This window comes from Argentina silus, assembly GCF_951799395.1.
Source record: "Argentina silus genome assembly, chromosome: X".
NCBI classification, from domain to species: Eukaryota; Metazoa; Chordata; class Actinopteri; order Argentiniformes; family Argentinidae; genus Argentina; species Argentina silus.
Window position 1 is genome coordinate 13,083,357 of NC_139653.1, and position 19,769 is coordinate 13,103,125.

Sequence of the window (19,769 nt, forward strand, 5' to 3'; positions counted from 1 at the left end):
GATAATGTACCATGTTACAAAGCAAAAGTTGTATCAAACTGGTTTCATGAACATGACAATGAGTTCAGTGTTCTTCAGTGGCCTTCCCAGTCACCGGATCTGAATCCAATAGAACACCTTTGGGATGTGGTAGAATGGGAGATTCACAGCTTGAAAGTGCACCTGAAAAATCTGCAGGATGTAAATGCATGTAAAGACACATGTTGTCTCCTAAATTTGATGCAGTAGTTTGTTGTTGATCCACTGATTGAATTGTTGAACTACACCAAATGAAAACAAAAGTGTTTTGATTAGATTACATGTGACTCAGTACAATCAATTGCTAGAATCTAAGTCTCCTAGAGACGATCTACCAGTCTGTCATTGGGGATAAGCAAGTTCATTACAGATAAATCAGATTTTTTGATCCTACAATATTTGAACAAGATAACAAATTATTCTATTAATAACAACATACCTCACAATGATCACATCATATGTTATGCACCACTATCAATAACACGTAGGAGCCATTAGTTGTTGTTATCCATTGTATCGTTTTAAGCCTGCACTTATCTGTCAAGAAGCTGATCACTGTTTTATCTTTATTGTCTCACTTTACTGTATTTACTACATGAATACTGTCAATGAAAACTACCTCACAAAGTTGGCATGGTATTGCATAACTTATCTGTTTTCCAAAGCTGTATACATTGTTATTGCTGATATTCCTAAGTGACATTTTGTCGCTTTTTTCATCACTTATCAGCATATGTTAATTTATTATCTGCAGATTTGCTTTTCTACACACCTTCAAAAACCCATGCTATATTTAATATCTGACCCCTGCCCTTATTACCAGGTTGAGCTATAGCAACTGTCCAGCCTTTCTTCTATTGGCCAATGGATCAGCATCTGTCCTTGAAGGTTTACAGCCTTCAATTTGTATCTGTTTAGTGGGGGGTGAGATTGTATATGGTTACTGATCAGTGTTGTAGTGATATGAGATACAAGTCTCTCCTTTGACTGTGATCAGGGCAAAATAATTAAATTACATTAATATTAACTGTTCATTTGCATTATCACACTCCTTCCTCCAAGTTGCAACCCGCTTTTTTTGTCTGTCTGATATAAGGCCTTTGTTTTCTCTGCTCCCTTCTAGGGTGTGGTCACTACTCCCTTGTGGTGTTCCGGGCAATTATTATTTCTAGTAATCTCTAGGTTTCCTGTGAGTGTGTTTCATGATTCCAAACCGCAATTTTGATATTTAGCCCATCTGCACAGTGCAAAGCGAAACAATGAAAAATACCTCACACATTTGAATGTGTGATAACTACTTGATTATCCACAACAATAAGCAGTTGGTTGAGCAGTCACTGTCTTTGTCCATCCTCCCAGGGCTTTGCCTGGCCCTCCTCCATTTCTGCCTCTGACAGCCCACTCACCACATTAAAACGGCCGGCCAGGCCCACACATACAGCAGGACCCTCTATGGAGACTGTCTGTTACTGTACAAAAGACACATTGTATCCAAGGGAGCTGCATCCTAACTCCAGAGATTTGAACGTGTGCCATACTCCCAGTGGATGGTGGTTACAGGCCTTTGTCTGGACCTGTCTCTGATGGAGGACATTAGGCTACTGAAGTGTGTCCTGTGGGCTGGGGTAGGGTCAGTGGTTTAACATTCCCAGAGGAAACCCAAGCCGGGTGCATACTCAGCACTAGGCCATGACATTCCTGTCAGACACGGCACCCTGACCCTCCTCTGACCATGTGACTGTGGTGCTGAGAGAGAGCGAGAAATCAAAACACTGGGTGCTAGGGGGCTAACTCTCTGTTAGATTAGGCTAGTTGAGTGTGAAAACCTCTCTTAACCCAACTCTCAAAGGTCAATTTGAGATAACTGTTGAAATTATACCATTGAGTGACTTTAACGATCAAAAATTCATTCGAAATTGTTTCATAGCACTAATCACCTTTGAGATAATACATCAGAGCTGGTTACAGTTTAGCTTCTGGATTGTGCAATTGTACTTGAACCTGTTCCTTTCCAGATGAAGTGTTGGCTTGACAAAACAGCATTTGCTATTTTATTGCTTAGCCACAAGTGAGCAAACACTGGTCAGCTGACTGGAACACTGTTGATATAGTGTAATGTAAAGGCAAATATAACTTGGGTTTCTATGAAGAAAGCATTGGATATACAGTGCCCTCCGTAAGTATTGTGACAGTTTTTCCTCTTTTTGCTCTATACTCCACAAACTAAAAGTTTGGATATTAAATCAAACAATAACGATGAGGTTAAAGTATTGATTATCAGCTTTTATTTGATGGTATTTGTGTACATATTGGTTTCACCATTTAGAAATGACAACACGTTTTATATGTAGTCCCCCTTGACAGGTGATGGCTGCAGTACAGGCCTGGCACAACATCACCAGAGAACATCAAATTCATTTTGGAGTGTAGAGCCAAAAGAAGAAAAAATGCTTCACTGTCTCATTACTTACTCACTGTATGTGAATGTATGTTAGGTGTTTTTAAGGGTCATTTGAAAACTGCACCAGTAGAAAATCTTGAGTGGTAATGGTTATTTCAGTACATCAGATTCTGGAGCAGTTCCCGACTCTAATGTGTCAGCTTGGTGCCCCATGATACTGCAGTAAAGTCTAAGATAACTGACACTACTTTGTACCTGTTAACACAACTCTCTTTGTGTGGACATTATTCACTAATGGACAGACAGTAGCTGTCTATAAAATGTTTTATTTGTCTTTAAAACAGGTTTGGACTTGATATTTTTCTGCAGTGATATTGACAGAACGCTTTTGATTAGGTTGGTTCATTGCTCTGTGATCAATACACTATGGTAACTAAATGTGGTTTGGGTTTGGTTGGGATATGCAGAAAAGGAGAGAAACAACAACAAAGAAACAGCTAAATTTACTACAAAAAGTCAGTAGTGTTCTTTACTGTATATGCTGAAGTCATCAAATCCTCTGGAAATTGAGCAGGCTACTGACCCTGTTCCATTAGCCCTTCTGCCAAGCGCTCTATTGATCTGACCGCTCAACTACAGGCAGTATGGGTGGACTGTCAGGCTCCTAGGGCTCTTAGATCAGGATTGAGAATATCTTTCAGTTTGCTGCTAAAGACATCAATAGCCTTAGATCAGTAAACCATTACATGTTTTGAGCTTATCAATGCGAAATGACATTATCTGTCTTTATTTTATTTGGTGTCAATAAGCAAAGCTAACTTGTCTTGATAGAATTTCTCATTTTCCATGTGAAGTCACAGTGAATCCAGGGACTGACCTCATGGTATATCTCTGAAAGGGAAATGTCATCATGGCAATGATGTAGTCTGACATTATTACACAGTTTTGATCCAGTGATGCTGTGCTTGATGATATTGAGAAGACAATGATGAAGTTCGATGCAGACTGTGTGTTTGAGAGGAGTGGAACATCTGAGGAAAATCCCTGTTGGATGTGATGGAAATCAGCTGCTCTTTATAGCTGAGATGATTGTTGTGCTGGGACAGGCCTACATAGGCCCAAAGCTTTTCAATTTGTTGGGTCAAGCTTAATTGTATACTGGTTTCTTCAGTGAATCAGAGGAGTGCAATTCATTAAATATATTTTTGTTGCATGGTTGCTCATGCACAAATTTGTATTCAGTATTGTATTGAGTTTTCATGGTGATTTTAGGCCTAGCAACCTCCCTCGCTGGCTAGCTCACAGTGTTAGCTCTGTGTGCATGAGGTCATTTGATGAGTCACTCTCCCTCCCCTCTGGGTTAATGCTCTGTGACCATTGGCTTATTGCTCACCAACTGTAGCACTCTTCTCCTCTGAAAGCAGAGGATGCTGGGAAACACTCCCATCCCAGCTGCAGAAATGGATTTCCTCTCTCTTCAGGGTCTGGCCGGCTCTGGGGAGCAAATAAGCAGCAGAGGAAATCATTGAATCATCGTTGCTATTTTCTCTGTATGAAAGAGGAAAAATTAAAGCTATGTTTCCTATTTTCTGTTTACAGAGCTGACATTTTCCCACATATCGCAACATTCAATTGAAATGTATTGTGGCTCACTTTTTAAGAAAGGGAAAGTCTACCCAGCTCCCGCAAATCATTGACTTTATAGTATATCTCTTCTCTTTACTGACTTCACTGTATCTGTCAAAACAAAATTAAAAGATAAGATTGACTCACTAGTGGAACCAAAAAATGCCAAGTGTCCTTGCTATCCTTGCTGTAAGTGTCAATCAATTCATTCTGCACACACACACACAAGGGGACATTGGACATTGTCAGGTATATTGTCACCAGAGATTTAGTTCCTCTGTGAACAGCTCTAATACCATTTCACTGTTAGGTCAATTGTAGGTCACTGCCAGAAACTGCCATGATCATAGACAGGTGGACAATTCCATGGTAACAGCATGTTGCTGGGACTAAATTTTCCACTTTAAAATGTATCCCAAACAAAAACCCTTGATAGCAAAGTTTAACAAACCATACAACTCAAGGTCTACTCCCAACAATTCTCTCTGAAAAACAAAACAAAAAAAAACATGTTTATTTATGAAAAATAAGAACAGATTCAAAGTTTGGTAACACGATTACCCAAAACATCTCCCTGTTTTTTTTAGTTTTTTTTTAATATATAACCACATTTTCCCAAAACTATGGTAAACATCTGCTCCAAATGTGATGTGTTCTATCGTTTCCAGTCGCATGTTGCCGCCCCTAATTAGCATATAATGACAATTTTCATCAAAAACCCTTTCATGGGCTGTTTTGGAATTTCACTTGAACAACATGTTTTCTATCCGTTTCACTTCGTTTTAAAGGCTAAATCATAATGTATACTTTTCATGCCTTAAATGATAAGGTGGATAGAGCCTGCTAGCAGATGAGTTGCTTGCTCCTTACAACTGCACCAACTGTAACCTCACTGGCTAGCTAACTGGCTGGATTGCATTGCAGTTCAGCAAAAGTCAAACTGACAACTCATTAGCTGAACTGTAAACACTCTGCACACTAATACTCTGACTAACTGGTTCTTTGTCATTATTAGGAGTTAAGACATGAATTTGGCTTGGTGAGAAATGTTTTGGGGCACAAGCAACTGAAAATGATGGAGCAAGTCACAAATGAAGATCAAAATATGTCTACATAAAGAGTGGGGTGTTAGCTTTCATATGATACCTTGAGTTTGAAAATATCTATTTTGGTTGTTGAGCTACAGTAAGTGAAGTGGATTTACTTCCTGTAACAGAATGATGGTAAGAGAATGACTGCATGGGTCTCCTACAGTGGTTCCCAAACTTTTAACAGTCATGTACCCCCTGTCGGTTATTTTGTAGCCTAATTGATATACTATGAACATTATCCCTTACATATTAAACATTGTTATAATATTATTCTGTTGGATAGGGTGCATGCATTTATTTTTGCTACTGAGAATGCAGTTGGCTATTCAACAGGACTGTTTGGGAAGGTAAATCACAGATTTATTTAGCTTACCCCCTAGATCGATCCACATACCCCCGGGGGTACGTGTACCCCACTTTGACAATAGTGGTCCTACAGGAATGCATCATTGACATACACAATAGACACTCTCATTAAGGTAATAATGTCTTCTTTTATCAACTTATATATAACATTGAAAAGGGTAATTGATAAAACTCACAAAACACAAGAAAAATAAATAGTCTTTTGAAACTCTTAATTTCATATAATTACATTAAATCAGTCACATTTGTTATTCTCAATGTCTTTTTCTCAATTTATACAAAACAAAAATAGCCAACACTTTTGCCACCAAAAAACAAAAATATGGAAAAAATAAATACAAGTAGTGTGCAGACACACACAGAAACACCCAATCTGCCTCAGAGATAGCCTCTGCAAAATGAACATGTTCTTTATTGTCTGCAACTGGTGTGGGAAGGATCTTAAGAATCTCTCTTAGGGACACCACACCAATTGAAAATATCTTACACTTATGTAGGTTTTTGGTAACAGAATGATTCTTAAACTTACAGAAGCCAAACTATTTCTGCAAAACGAAAATATATGTGTTGATATTAGTTGACAGGGGTCTATACTTGAACATTAATGAGGTTTGATGTTTATCTAAACACCTTTTAAACACTTCCTCTGGTTGATATTTTCTAAGACGCTTTTCCATATGCTTGACCAGAAGTCAAAGCCTTTCCTTATCCCTAATCTTATGATGGAAGACATTTGAAAAATGTATTTCCCAAACATATAGACTTTTAGCTTTCATTTGACACGCAATTTGAAATGTTCTGATGAATTCACTCGATTTCACTTTATGGTCCTCATGGGTCGTTTTACACGGCACTGCCCAGGTTTATTCAGTTTTTTCTTGCTTGGTCATTTCAGTTTAAGAGAAATTACTTGGTTTTATGCTGTATTATTCTGTTAGTGATTGTATGCTTGTAAGTATGTAATTTTAAGAGGTACTGGATGCTTATTGCATCTACAAGCTAAGCAAAAGAATAAAAGGCCTCACAGAGCTAATATGGGTCTAAACGGCTGATCTAATGGCTATTTAAAAATCAATATGCACCACTATACATTGGGCCCCAACTGTCTTCCTCTTCGAACATAAGATTATCACACAGTCATCTCCTAAATCACATATAAAGGAGGAAGTCGATCTTGATCTGTGTGTGTGTGTGTGTGCGTGTGTGTGTGTAAAAGGTCTCACAGAGGTTGCTCATCTCCGATTTACCTCTCCTTGAATTTGAGAACTCATGTTTAAAGGCACTTTGCCAGCTTTACCTTCAGTCTTTAATAGTTGCTTCTCACCAAGCTAAATTTCAGTACTACAATTGGTTATGCAATTTCTCATTTAGGGGATGTGAAGTTATCTAAGGACACCATTCAAACATTTTTTAAATTACATTAAAGGAGTGTAAAACCCTGTCTTTTCATCAAGCAGGATTTCCCTTTTTTTCAGTTGCCCCAACAATAATAACTATTACTTAATGCTTTCATTTTACTGCACTATGTTGTTGAAATTACTACAAGCTACCTAATGTGACATCCCAGTGCACCAGCTGACCTGAGGAGAACTCTTGGCATCAGGGGGATGTTGAAAATTACAAGCAGCAGTGGCTTATATCTACACGCAACCTTGTCTAATCAGTGAGCCTGCTCTGACCCGGGAGATGTATGACAGGATCTGCAGACAGGATCTTTGTAGAGAATATGAAAAAGAGATAGATAGAGAGAGAAAGAGAGAGAGAGGCCCTAACACCACACTTCTCCTGTAGTTTGATTTCCTGTTTAGCACTGTGGACTCTGGACTAGGTCTTTAGGTTAAATCAGTAGGAGACTGGATGGGTTCTTTGAAGGCTGGGCGGCATGCTGTGAAGACCTGGCTGTCCTAGGCACATGTTTCAGATGCTGCCCTGCCCTGAGAAGAGACTCACTCAGGAGGAATGAGAGGAATGCACCCTCTGACATCTCTTTCTCCCTCTGTCACTCGCCTTTTTGTCCTAGATTCCTCATGCTGACAACATGTCTATTAGCACATGAGCTTGTAAATTTGACTAAACAACAGACTTGGGGAGGTTGTGAGATAATGGCTTGAAGCTGTGAGAGGAGAGCTGTTTAACAAGTCCACCTGCCTGTAATGTTTGCTTGCTGCGTGTTTTAAACAGACAGGAAATGACTCACTAGCCTAGGTTATGGTATTGTTTGTCTCCGTCTGAGTCTCCTCCCATGATACAGTGGTCTACAGTGTCAGGACTCGGATTGCCTAGATGTATGTACTGTGTTCAGTGCACCGTGCTCTGTCACATGCCCATGAATGAGAGGATGTGCCTGTTTCACTGTACTGAGCACTACTTTATTTTAGGCCGCCAGACTGAAACGGATTCCAAACAGTGGCAGTGGTTGACTGTGCCAGACATACACACATACACACACACACACACACACACACACACACACACACACACACACACACACACACACAAACACATTATGCAGGGAAAGCGCCCCTGTGACATTTACCCATTTTCCTATTCAAACGAGCCTGCGAATGGGGGGCCAGAAAAGTGAGTGAAAGGACAGTGTAAAGTGCCATACAGTGTCTTGACTCTGTTTGCCTTTCCCACTGTTTGTCAGCGCATGTTATTAAAAGCAGTGGTGCTATTTTCACTCCCTCAGAAGCATTAGTCTAATAATCTCTCCTGAGTGGGACTTTTTGGGTGTTTATAAATACTGCTGTTGGCACACGTCATGAAACCTTATGATAGCTTCTGTGTAGTCAGATGTCTGAATGAGAGAATGATGAGGTGGATCTTGAAATAGACCACTAAAGCAAACCACAGAAACAAAAATTATGTTATCTAGACCTCAATAAATGAACAACATAATTTGCTTCACAAGCTAGAGGGTTGTCAAGGCTGTTGTTATGAGGTAAGGTAGGATGTCATTGAAGAGGCACAGATATTATGTAGCGGGCAGGGCACACATGGTTTAGTGTGTACCTATTTATAGCCATGCCCATACACTTCCCTGAAGTCCACAAGTCACAGCAACTGTCCTTTTGGATCAATGATTGTACAGTTTACACTGACTAGCTCTGCCCTTGGAGGACAGACCATTGGACATTACAGTCCTATATGCCATTATGACCGCCCTATGCTGTGAATGGGTACATCTTTTCTACATTATCCTGATTATTATGTAATGCTGAACATGCTGTGATTTGAAAGTTCACATTCAGTTTTGTATCATTGCCATGTTACCTTGTGAAAACAAAACAAAACATTGAGGTATCAATTCTTAGATAATTATATGTGTATGATCCGTGTAGCTGCAGAAAATGGGACTTTTCCACATGATGGTCAGTCATTTCTCTAAAGGCAGTAGTTTAAAGGGTAATCTCTCAAGTGGAACTTGGCAACAGGAATTAATCAAGACTTGTGTGTGATACTGCAAACATCAACCCAGGAAAGTCAGAGGTCAAGAGAGCTGTTGGGTAACACATTCATAATGCATTCCCATGACCCTGGGTGGACTAGCACTTTTAAACATCAACAGTTAGCAGAACCTTAACTTGTTAATGGGAAATTAAGAATGGGCCTGCATTCTATACAATCTGTCCCTCTGTCTGAAACCAAGGCCTCATTTTCTAGGGCAATTCAGACCATCTGTGTTAATGAGGATTATTTCTGGCTGCTAGTCCTCTGTGTTGGTGTTGAACTTGCAGTTGACAGGATGGATCAACTTCAAACTGTGAAGAAGGGCTCGATGACAGGTCATTAGTTTGGCTTGGCGATGAGGAGTGAAAGGAGGGAATAAGAGGTGGCTTCCATGGTATTGGCTCCATCATCTCAATATGGCCGTAGACATGTAGGGTTCTGTGATGATCAGCTCTTGTAAAGTAGGACATTGGGAAAATGACTAGAAGCTGATGGTACATCATTTCTAAACTCTTTCAAATGATGCACCATCAGCTCCTCCTGACAGATGATTCAACATCACAGGTTTGTTTTTGTCTTTCAGTTCAAGGAAGACTGTGTTTGGTCAATAATATATACCTATTCAGGGGGTTACTGGAGGTAAACTAAAGGGAAAGTGATACTGTAGATTGGATGAGACAATTGCTAAGAGGTTTAGGTCCAAAGTCAAACATTCCAGAATTTATTGGATAACATGTGGATGAGTCAGAGTGATTAGTTTGTACCAGTAGGGTTTATTATAAGTATTGTTGCTGTAGTACAGTAGTAATCAACTGATGGTCCTGTTTTATCTGACATCGTCTTTACTGTGTAAGGCAGCAGGTCTGTTTAGATCAGAAGTGACTGGATCTATTACCCAGGACTTGCAAGGAGTGTTCAACTGTAAAACAAGCACTGCCAAGAACCTGACCTTTACTACCAATTAAGTGTAATGAAAGGCGCTTGTAAAAGTATCATGATTACACTGTATTTGCAGTGCTCTCTCCTTATGACACATATTATGATATTTAACACATTTACTTGGTGTTTATATGAAGTTAATGTTTTGTATTCTAGAAAGGCTTGAGTGATCAGTTCTCCCAACCTGTTCCTCAAGAGGGCACCATTCTCTTTAAGATTACCTCCTTGGTTTAGAGAAGAAGGCTACACACATTCCACATGGACAGTTGTATATCCTCAGCAACTCCTTGCCTCAGTGTGCAATTTCCATTCATGATGGAATCTGGATACAGAAAATCTGTTATGTACGTTCTGTTATTAAGGTATGGCAGGGCTTTGATTTCATATCATGCAATGGTTTGTTTTTATCTATGTAAATTTAAACCATATTAGTTGGCATGTTTTCAGTCCACTCTCCTCAAACATGGTAATTTGGTACATTTATCTTCTTAAAGGGGCAATCCGGGATTCAAACAACAAAGCAGTCTCCCTGTCACTTATTTTGGTAAACAGCTGAGGGAGGGGGCTGGAGAAATGTACCCAGTCTTAAATTCATATGGATGCAAGGACTGACCATCCAAAGGATCAAAATGATAGTTTTAAGTTTCATGATGTTATAAAGCTATACAGTGTTGTTTACAATAACATTGTTTACAAACAGTGGAGTAAAACAAGAAGTAAGACAGTTGAATTGAGCACATGAGGCATTTCTAAATTATATTATTCAAGAATCATGGCTATACAGTATGTCATGAATTTAAAAGTCTCAAATTGATGTGCCAATCCCAGATTATCCTGTTTTTTCTGTCAAACTCAAACTGACATCATTGGCTGACCACAGTGACACAGCAATCTCAGCTCATCCCCTGGGCCTTGAGAAGGGGTTTCCTGGAACAATCCCTGAAGACCATCTATATTAATGAGTCTCATAATAGACTTATGCATTATGTGGTAAAATGCCTTAGATAAGGCCTCTAGCATCACAAAGTATTACTTCCTGAAGGCCTAGCTCTACCCTGTTTCAAGTGTAATTGAGTTAAAGGTCATGGAGATGGGGAAGGACTGTGAGGGAAGAGGAGATATATATCCAGACATGGCAGGAGTGGCATAGTGGCACTGCAATGATGCTGCAGAAAAAACTGGTGTGTTACGATGGCTGTGAAATGTGAACATAGTCTAATTTCCTCCCAGCGACACTGGCATTTTACCAGACATAATGAGGTATACCTATATGCTTTTCTAATGTTTTCTTTCCAAATGTTTTATCAGCAACTGTGAATGCCATTGCATTTAATTTTGCAGTGTCACTATATAGCTCACAAAACACCTTGATTGGTGTTGCTTAATTGAAATAGAAATATTTGATTGAGACTAGCACAGAGGATGTGTTAGAATGGTACTAGTCCACATGTAAAAGCAATAGAGGATTGGTGGCATGTTTTGGCCAATATCATGTGCAGTCCTGTTCACTATCATGCAGAGCAATTCCCAGTCCAGCACAGTTTTGAATCCTCAACAGCTTTTACACACATACTATTTTTAGCTGAACCAAATGGAAAGGTCTGCAGAGACCGCACTGTTAAGATGGCTCTGTTATGTTAGAGATTTCTCAAAGTCCCATGTTTTAAAGAAACATGGAAAACCTTCTGGGTTATCTACAGAAGAGCAATCACAACCAGTATTCTGTTACAAAGTTGAGCGAGGTGCCATGCACCCCCAAATAAAGTGGTGTGTGTCTTCATAGAGAGTCCAATGTTTTATGTTTGGAATGGGGACAGGTGTTGTTTTTGGTGGTGCAGCATAGATAGTACTTTAAGGATATATTTATAGATACAAATGGATATTTTATCCAAATAAAATGTAGTCCCTTTTGCCTTTGAAATTCTAAGACATTATTAGCCTCTCAAAATGGTCTCATCTGACATACTGTATAACATACCCTCTCATCTTTTTATCTGTCTCAGTGTAGGCCCTCTTACCACTCAAAACAGAGAAAAGGATGTGACAAAAATGTTACTGATCATCTCTGAGCAGTTAATTTACTGACCTCAAAGTGAGTGGAAAAGTTATTATAGCATTATTAAAACAGGGCTAATTGCCATACTGACATGTTGTATTTGGGAGTGTGTTGATTGTTTTGATGAATGGAGGTTTTGTCTGGAGTTGATCTTTATAATTCTGCTGACAACCATAGTTTGGCAAGTCTGGGCAGCTGTACAAGAGAGGGAAAAAGTTCTAAACACTTTTGTAATTTGAGAAATTTGGTCTGTGGTACACTCTATTGTATCTTATTGCTCAATACATGATCCTGCACTTACTTGATTGCGTTATGAGAAAGGAAATTCTTGCCTAAATAAACAATATTAACCCTAATGGCCTGAGTAGATGTAATTTATTAGATTAGATTAGATTAGATTAAACTTTATTGTCATTGTGCAGAGACAACGAAATGCAGTTAGCGTCTAACCAGAAGTGCAAAAAAGCAGAAAAGTGCAGTGTGAACAGTATATACAGGTAGTGCAGTATATGAGCAGTATAGTGGTCAACACTTATGTGGTCGACACTTACTTGTGTAGTGTAATATCATAGATAGCCAAATGGAATTTACATTTTTAGATGTATTTCTGTGCACCATTGTTTTGTTGTTGGGAGAAACCAACCTTCAAATTTACAGAGGGCCACTGATAACACTTTTGTCCAGACTGATCCTGAAAAACAGGCCAGTCAAAAAGGAAAAAAAGGGATTTTGCTCCTTTTTCTAAGGAGCCTTATTCCCCCTCCTGTAGCCTTGAGGGAGTGTGGTGTTGTTAGGTAAACAGTTAACATGCAAGGAAAATGATTAACACTGAGTGGCCATGCGTGGAAAACCTGACAGGACTCGTTCTGGATCCTTGATGAGAAGAGAGGTAGAGGCTGCCCTAGAGGCAGGCAAGCAAGCAGGCAGGAGGAGTCTCTTGCTGCTCCCTCAGTTACTCTGGTAGCTCACACACATGCCATCCCTCTGCCTGGACCAAGATGTACTCTCTCGAGAGCCCTCAGGAGCTAGTTAGGGAGATGTGGTACCTGCTCCAGGGCGAGGGGGAGCTCAGCGCTCACCTGGTGACGTTGATGTGCTGCATGGGTCAGTATACCGCTTCCTGCTTCCGTAGCCAGTACTATGCTAGATTGTGAATTTCTAACATGCTTTGCTTAGTGGGGATCGAAGCTCTCAGCCAGTTTCTCATTCAGAGAGTGCATTAAAACATCCCAGAAAAGCCACATCCGTAACGTGTGTTGTTCAAAAGAATTAGGTTATCTCTGTTATTTGCATTTTGGTTCCAAAGTTCAAGAACAATCAGATTATGTACTGTTGCCATTATTGTTTTGAGCTGAGCTAAAGACTTTGTTTAAATGTGTCTTACTGTGTTAACAGTTGTTGTGTTTATAATGTGATTTACTGGGCTTGTGATTTTTGGTATTCAATCATGGCTGAGAGGGCTTATATCAGATAGACCTTTAGGCAGAGAGATAAAATAGGACAGTGGTATCTGGCCTGAATCCCACACTGCAGCCTTCTCTCTGTCTTGCTGTGTGAGACAGATGATGTAGAGAGAAGTGAGGGGACGTTGTCCTAGGACCAGTATCTGCATGTACAGTGTCACCCCTTTATTTGGAGATGGACTTTGTTATGATGATGTTAATGAAATACAATCTAGTGGTACTTGTGTCTGTGTTGTGGCTTTGATGATAACTTCTCTAACAACATTTTTGTCTGATTCCGTATTGTATATCTGTTGAGGTTTGCTTTGACAGCACAATTGAGCCTTTATGTGTCCAACATTACTGTATCCCAGAGAGGCTCATGGCTGTCAATGTGGCAACATGGAAACGGCTAGCCCTGTTGTCATGGTTACAGGAAACAAAAAATAATGTGGTCAACTGTGCAGTACAGAGCCATGAGTAATGGAAGCAAGGCCTCATGGAAGTTACATCTTTTCAATTATACTTCCAAAAAATATCACTCTGGGGAAGAATAGTTCTTATACAGTATCTGGAAAGAACAGCAGTAACTGACAGAAAGGTTCATTTATTTAAGTTCCTTTATCTAATCATCAAAGTAATTAACTATACATATTGATATGAGTGAAGGAGTTAAAGGGGTCCATTTAAGTAGCCATTGCTCCAAATTGGTGATACAATCTGAATGTGAATTCTCTTCATATCAAGCATACCATGTGAACAATTTTGCTTGTCATGCAAATCACCATCCCCCTAGGAAAAGTTAAGTTGTAATATTTAGACTACATGAACCTAGTCTGGTTTGTTAACTCTTGAGCAGTCACTGCCTTTCTCTCTATAATGCAACGGGGGTGGAAAATAGAACAAAATAATGACATCTGCAAGTGCAATGGATCCAGTGCTGGTCTATAGACTTAATAACTGTAATTCAGTCAGGACACTTAAGTCGTTGATGTAATGAATGTACAATTGATTTGGCGTAATGTAGGTTCCACTCTGATATAGCTCCCCACATTATAATACAATATAATATACATAGCGGGGAGCCCATAAACGTCTAACCCCCTGCTTGAATAAACAATATTAAAATGAATAATAAAAATGGGGAGAACCATGAAATTCAACCCCCCGAAGGTGGGTAACAACAGCTAACCTGCAGGTGGAAGCTGGGGTGGTGGTGAGAAACTCGAACGAACCGTCAGCGTGAACGACTGCTCAAGCTATAGTGGAACTACATGAACTGGCTCTTATAGCATATGAACATGTGACATGATCAGCTGTCCGTCCCTGGCGGCCAGCTGCGTCCTCCTTGCCGTGCCTTCCTGAACCTGCGTGATACTTCAATAAGAGGCAACGATCACTATGATGGTGAATGTTGTTACATACAATTATATTCACTAAGAGTATGACACAACTTATCTTATCTCCAAAGAAGGTCTGATTATTATACGTGTAATTTTATCATGACAGTTCCACCATACCTACAACACTTCACTAAATGTTGTATCAATATGTCTTTTCTCCAGATGAAAGAGACAGAGTTCAGAAAAAGACGTTCACAAAATGGATAAACCAACATCTCCTAAAGGTAAGAAGTTAAATATTCACTGTCTTCTTAATACATGTAACAATTAATCACAAATCATTCTTCATGCACATATTTTCTTCTGAATCATGCAGCTAAATTAATGGAAAGTTGATGGTATCAATAGTTTAGAATGATGCTCGTGTTCTAATCTTGTCTTAGCATGTTGACACATCTGTCTTGCTGTCTTGCAAGACTTGTAGCTATGTATTATATTCATCATTTCCCATCGGAAAATGGTTAGTCATATACCTCCTACCTGCCTAATTACCTCCACCTTCTTGTCATCACCTCTCTGCTAGTCTGTGTTGAGATGGTTATGTTTCTACAGCATAACCTACAGAAGTAAACATGGTTGGCAATGGCAATGGAAGAACAGACTGTTTTCAAGTTTTGGTCTTGACAGTTTCCTTGGAGAACAAATGAACCATTATCTGATTACACAAGAGAGCCGTCACTGATGACAGAAATCTACCACCTTTCATCTTGGGTCTCCTCTTGTTATTACAGACAGATATTTAGCAGAGCTGCCAAGGATATGGTTTATGCTCGCTTGCCAGAGTTTTTTTTTGTTGGCTCTGTCTTAATTGCCTTGGTTCATCTGCACATGAAATTATCCAGTGCAACAAGTGTAAGCATGTGTTTCAGTCTGTGTGTCTGCACAACTGACTAGACTCATATCACATGTTATGCGATGTGAAAGGCAGTACAAACACAATATAAGTGATCAAATAAATTATATATCAATGCAGATTTTATGCATTCAAATCCCCCTACCTACCGTATAAAATTCTTAGGGAGGTAGTTATAATCCTGTGTTTGTCACATATTCAAGAGATTTAGTCAGCATTATTTGGTAGAAGGCAAAAGTGTTGTAAACCCCTCAGCTCACAAACGGCATAGCTGTCTATCGATGTTATACTGTTCAAATTGACATCCATGAAGCTAGGCCAGTGGATTATTTGATTTAAGGCTCTGTTTTGCACTGTTTTGCTTTTCAAAGAACTGTTTTGCTTTGACCACAGATGGAAGTTAAATCTTTGAATCTTTTATGAGCTCAATTATTTCATATTTCCTAATGTTTACTATTATTTTGGACATTGTAGCCAAATTAGCCAACCCCCTCTGTTTGAATTTGAAATTAAACTGTTTGGCAGGAAGGACAACGCTCTTTAAATTCTCATGTCTCTGTGTCTGGGTCAACAGGCCTTATCCCTGGTGACATTGTTCGTTGGAGTCAGAGGTGCTGAGTAATAGTGGGGGAAATATTTGGCCGATACTGTAACAGGGGAGCGTGTCTATTTTGGCTCCACAGCTGTGCCTGTTAGCTGGGATTATGTCGTTTAGGGGCCTGGGTAAAAGCAGGTCACTGGGCAGCAGACTGATTTCAGAGGTACGGTATTCAGGACAGGAAGGGGAGATGGGCCTACTGGAGAGAGAAAGCCTGGTTCTGGAGTGGTTGAGTGGATGCCTAGAGAGCCTTAGATAAGGTGCAAGTGCCATGTTCCCCAAATGTTATGTAGAGACATTACTGTATACTCTCCAGAGCACCATCGAGGGAGGGCAGGGAACTGGATGGGAGTTATGTTAATCAGGTCTTCAGCATGGAGAGGAGGGAGAAGAGCTAGCCCAACTCCTAGCCACCTTACAGCATGTTAGACTTTTTGTTTAAATGGATATGCTGTGATATACCATGGATTGCCCTTTGGCAGATGTGATGTTACATTCCTACTTATCCTCCTCTTTCTTGTTTGCATGTATCTATTCAACGCAACACTGTGCTTAAAGTGTCATTAGCAAGCATATTAGCAAGACACTGCCAATCCCTGCCAATTGTCTGAAACAGGTTAAGCAGTACCTGAAATGTCAGATTGTGTTTAGCATGGGGGTGCCGTCTACTGTTCATGACAGAGGGGAGGCTAGGGGTGATTTACTAGAAGGTTAAAAGAAGGACCGGTTTTCTGTAAACTATAATAATTGTTTTACAAAAGCCTTATCTAGGATCACAGCTAAAGGCCTTCTTGAAAGCCTTCTAACCTGTATAAGGTTACAGTCTACCAAAAAAGGGTTAGGGTTAGGGTTATGAAGGTCATTTATTGATCCACAGCACTTCATCTTTAAGTTTCAAGCAATAATCCCCAGATTTCTTCAAACGTACATCTTGATAAATGCCCTAATACGTAAGTGACAGTTCCTTTCTCGTGTTCTTAGGTACGGAAGCATGTAAATGACCTGTATGAAGACCTACGAGATGGACATAACCTGATCTCACTGCTGGAGGTCCTTTCTGGGGAGTCATTGGTGAGTAGTCTGTTGTTATGGTAACTTGACCCTTATGTCATCTTTCATCACCGTTGCTGCACTGAGTCATGTTTTTCATGTTTTAGAATGTTGATTCTATAATATTACAGTAGTCTCCTAGGATGTGTACACAATGATTTAGGATCAGTACCAGTATTATTGGAGAAAAAAGTAACAATAGCTGGTATTATATCTGTTGCCTTGGTGCTAAACCTCAGGGTAACACAATTAATTTAATTGTGTCATGATTATTAACTTTAAGCACCCTGGTGTAGTACCCTCTGAGAATTCTAATATTGAAAATAAAGTGTCAGTATGTACATTACAATACCCATATTTGGGTGCTAATGTGGTTCTAGATCCTGGATCAACTTCTCAGACAAGTACCAAAAATTTGTTTTCATGTTATACTGTAGATATGTTGCCCAAATGTGCCCAGTGATATGTGAAAGTGCCCAAAGTCCATTTATGCTTCAAATTGAGGGGACAACTAACATTGCATTACAATGCTTGTCATGATAGTGTGGCTGGACAACACATGATTTTATGGATATTATCATTATAGGAGGCCAACAAAGGATTATTATTTAGATTGTTGTGATTTCAGGTATTATTAATTTGTGTTATATGTAATGTAAGGGAAAAAAGGAGAGTGTACAATGTCATTATCAGCTTCTCTCAGTTCTGAAGGTCTTTTGACTTTCTGTTTGATGGTTAATGGCTGAAGCATCATGTGAAGAACATGTATAAATAGCTGTACACAAGGTGTTGACCCAATATTATTCAAATGTAGACTTATGTGGTTTTGAAGTGCCTCATGAAATGGTGGACAGACGATACTGGTGCTGTCTGTTATTATAGACTTTCCTTGGCTCAGTCAAAATGTCATCCTTTTGTCTTCAAATAGAGATGATTGATATGAATCACAACCATGGCTGACCTCTGATATTACAGTTGTTGTGTGTTGTGCAGCAGCATAAGCTCTCTTAAACTCATGTGAGAAGCCCCAGAAATCCTCAAAGTAGCCATCTACTTTCTTTTGTTTACATCCTGTTTCCTCTCTACCCTCTTCTTCCTCCTCTTTGATTTCTCTGTCCTCTTTTCATTTGCCCACTGTGTGTCCATGTCTTCCTGTGTCCCCCCTGTGTGTTTCTTTCCTGCACTCACGTACTGTGGTAAGCCAAGGGAGCGTGATTTTCTGAAGACATTGCGGTTGGTGAGTGCGGCAGAAGCATGTGCAGTTGAGCAGCATGGAGATGCGCAGGATGATGATAAGGGGGTAGGTGTGGCTCGCCATACTCCCCTTCGTAACACAACTAATGCGAGGGTGCCGTGGTCATTAACAAGAGTGGATAGAAAAACTCTTTTTCTAAGTGGACTGTAGTTATTTCCATAGTCATTTTGTAGGTAATGTCATGTGGCTACAGTAGGTTAAGTTTGCTTCCTTTACAATCTACAGTATATAGTGCAACACTGTGCTCTGATAGTGCTATGTAGAACAAGGACTACCGATGCATAGATGTGCTAGCTGATTTGTTATGGATATGTGCACTTGCTTTATGAACTAAAGACCCAGGCTCATGTTGAATGAAATGTATTCTATATTATCAAAGATGTACTGTAGGCTATTGTGCACACAGTAAAAGAGCAGTACATGCACTTCAGACTAGCCTCTATATGCAAGTGCATATATAACATTTGAAAAATACAGGAATCCAGCCTGGGTCTTTATGTCCAATCTCAATAGCTTTATGCATCATTGAGTCATACGATCAAATCTATATGAACCTCAGGACATTTTTCATCAGATTGCGGTTTACCATTGAATACCCAAAAGATGGCCACTTTTTTGAATGTGCCGTGTTGAATGAGAGCTGTAGGGAAAAGGCTTCTGTGAATGTTGTCATTCTACCATTGAGGTGAAAAGGATTCCTCAGCCTCCTCCTCTCATGGCCAGCTGGTGGCTGAATGCAGGGGGATCTATCTGTAGCTTGACTCTGGTTCTAACTCTGCTGAGGGACTGGTTTGAGACGCATTATCCATTTAATTACCTCATGCTGTGGCCACTCATTGTCCATGTGTGTCTGTCACAGGATGTTGGCTCTTTGCTTACATCATGACACTCAGCCCTAGCCTTAAATCTGCTATACTACAGGTTACAGTGTCAACTTCATTTAAACAATAATGCTAAGATACACTTTAGATGAGCCTTTTTATGTTTTGTGTCAATAGCCCTCATTGGAATTAATTTATCACACAGACACACTGGTGTACTGTTTGCTTTTTGCAATTGGTTGCAAGTGGTGAAATATGTTCTGTTAGATCATATGATGTTTTCTTTTAGCTCACAGTTTGAGAGGACAAATACTGTATTCTGTATGTTCTATGTCTAAATACAGTGTGTAGAAGCAATGATTTGGGCCAGAGTTGGTCCTGTCCCTCCCTTTTGGTT

The 19,769-nt window shown here is 39.7% G+C and overlaps 1 protein-coding gene across 1 annotated transcript in view; it reads left to right on the top strand.

Annotated features, from left to right (window-relative positions):
- Nucleotides 1-19,769, top strand: part of dst (dystonin) — a gene marked incomplete at its 5' end in the record, with an annotated part of 123,027 nt that overhangs the window by 12,185 nt on the left and 91,073 nt on the right. The window contains 2 exons of the mRNA XM_083694576.1: nucleotides 14,958-15,019; nucleotides 17,228-17,317. Of these exons, the coding sequence (XP_083550702.1) occupies nucleotides 14,958-15,019; nucleotides 17,228-17,317 (152 nt within the window). The remainder of the gene's footprint in view (nucleotides 1-14,957; nucleotides 15,020-17,227; nucleotides 17,318-19,769) is intronic.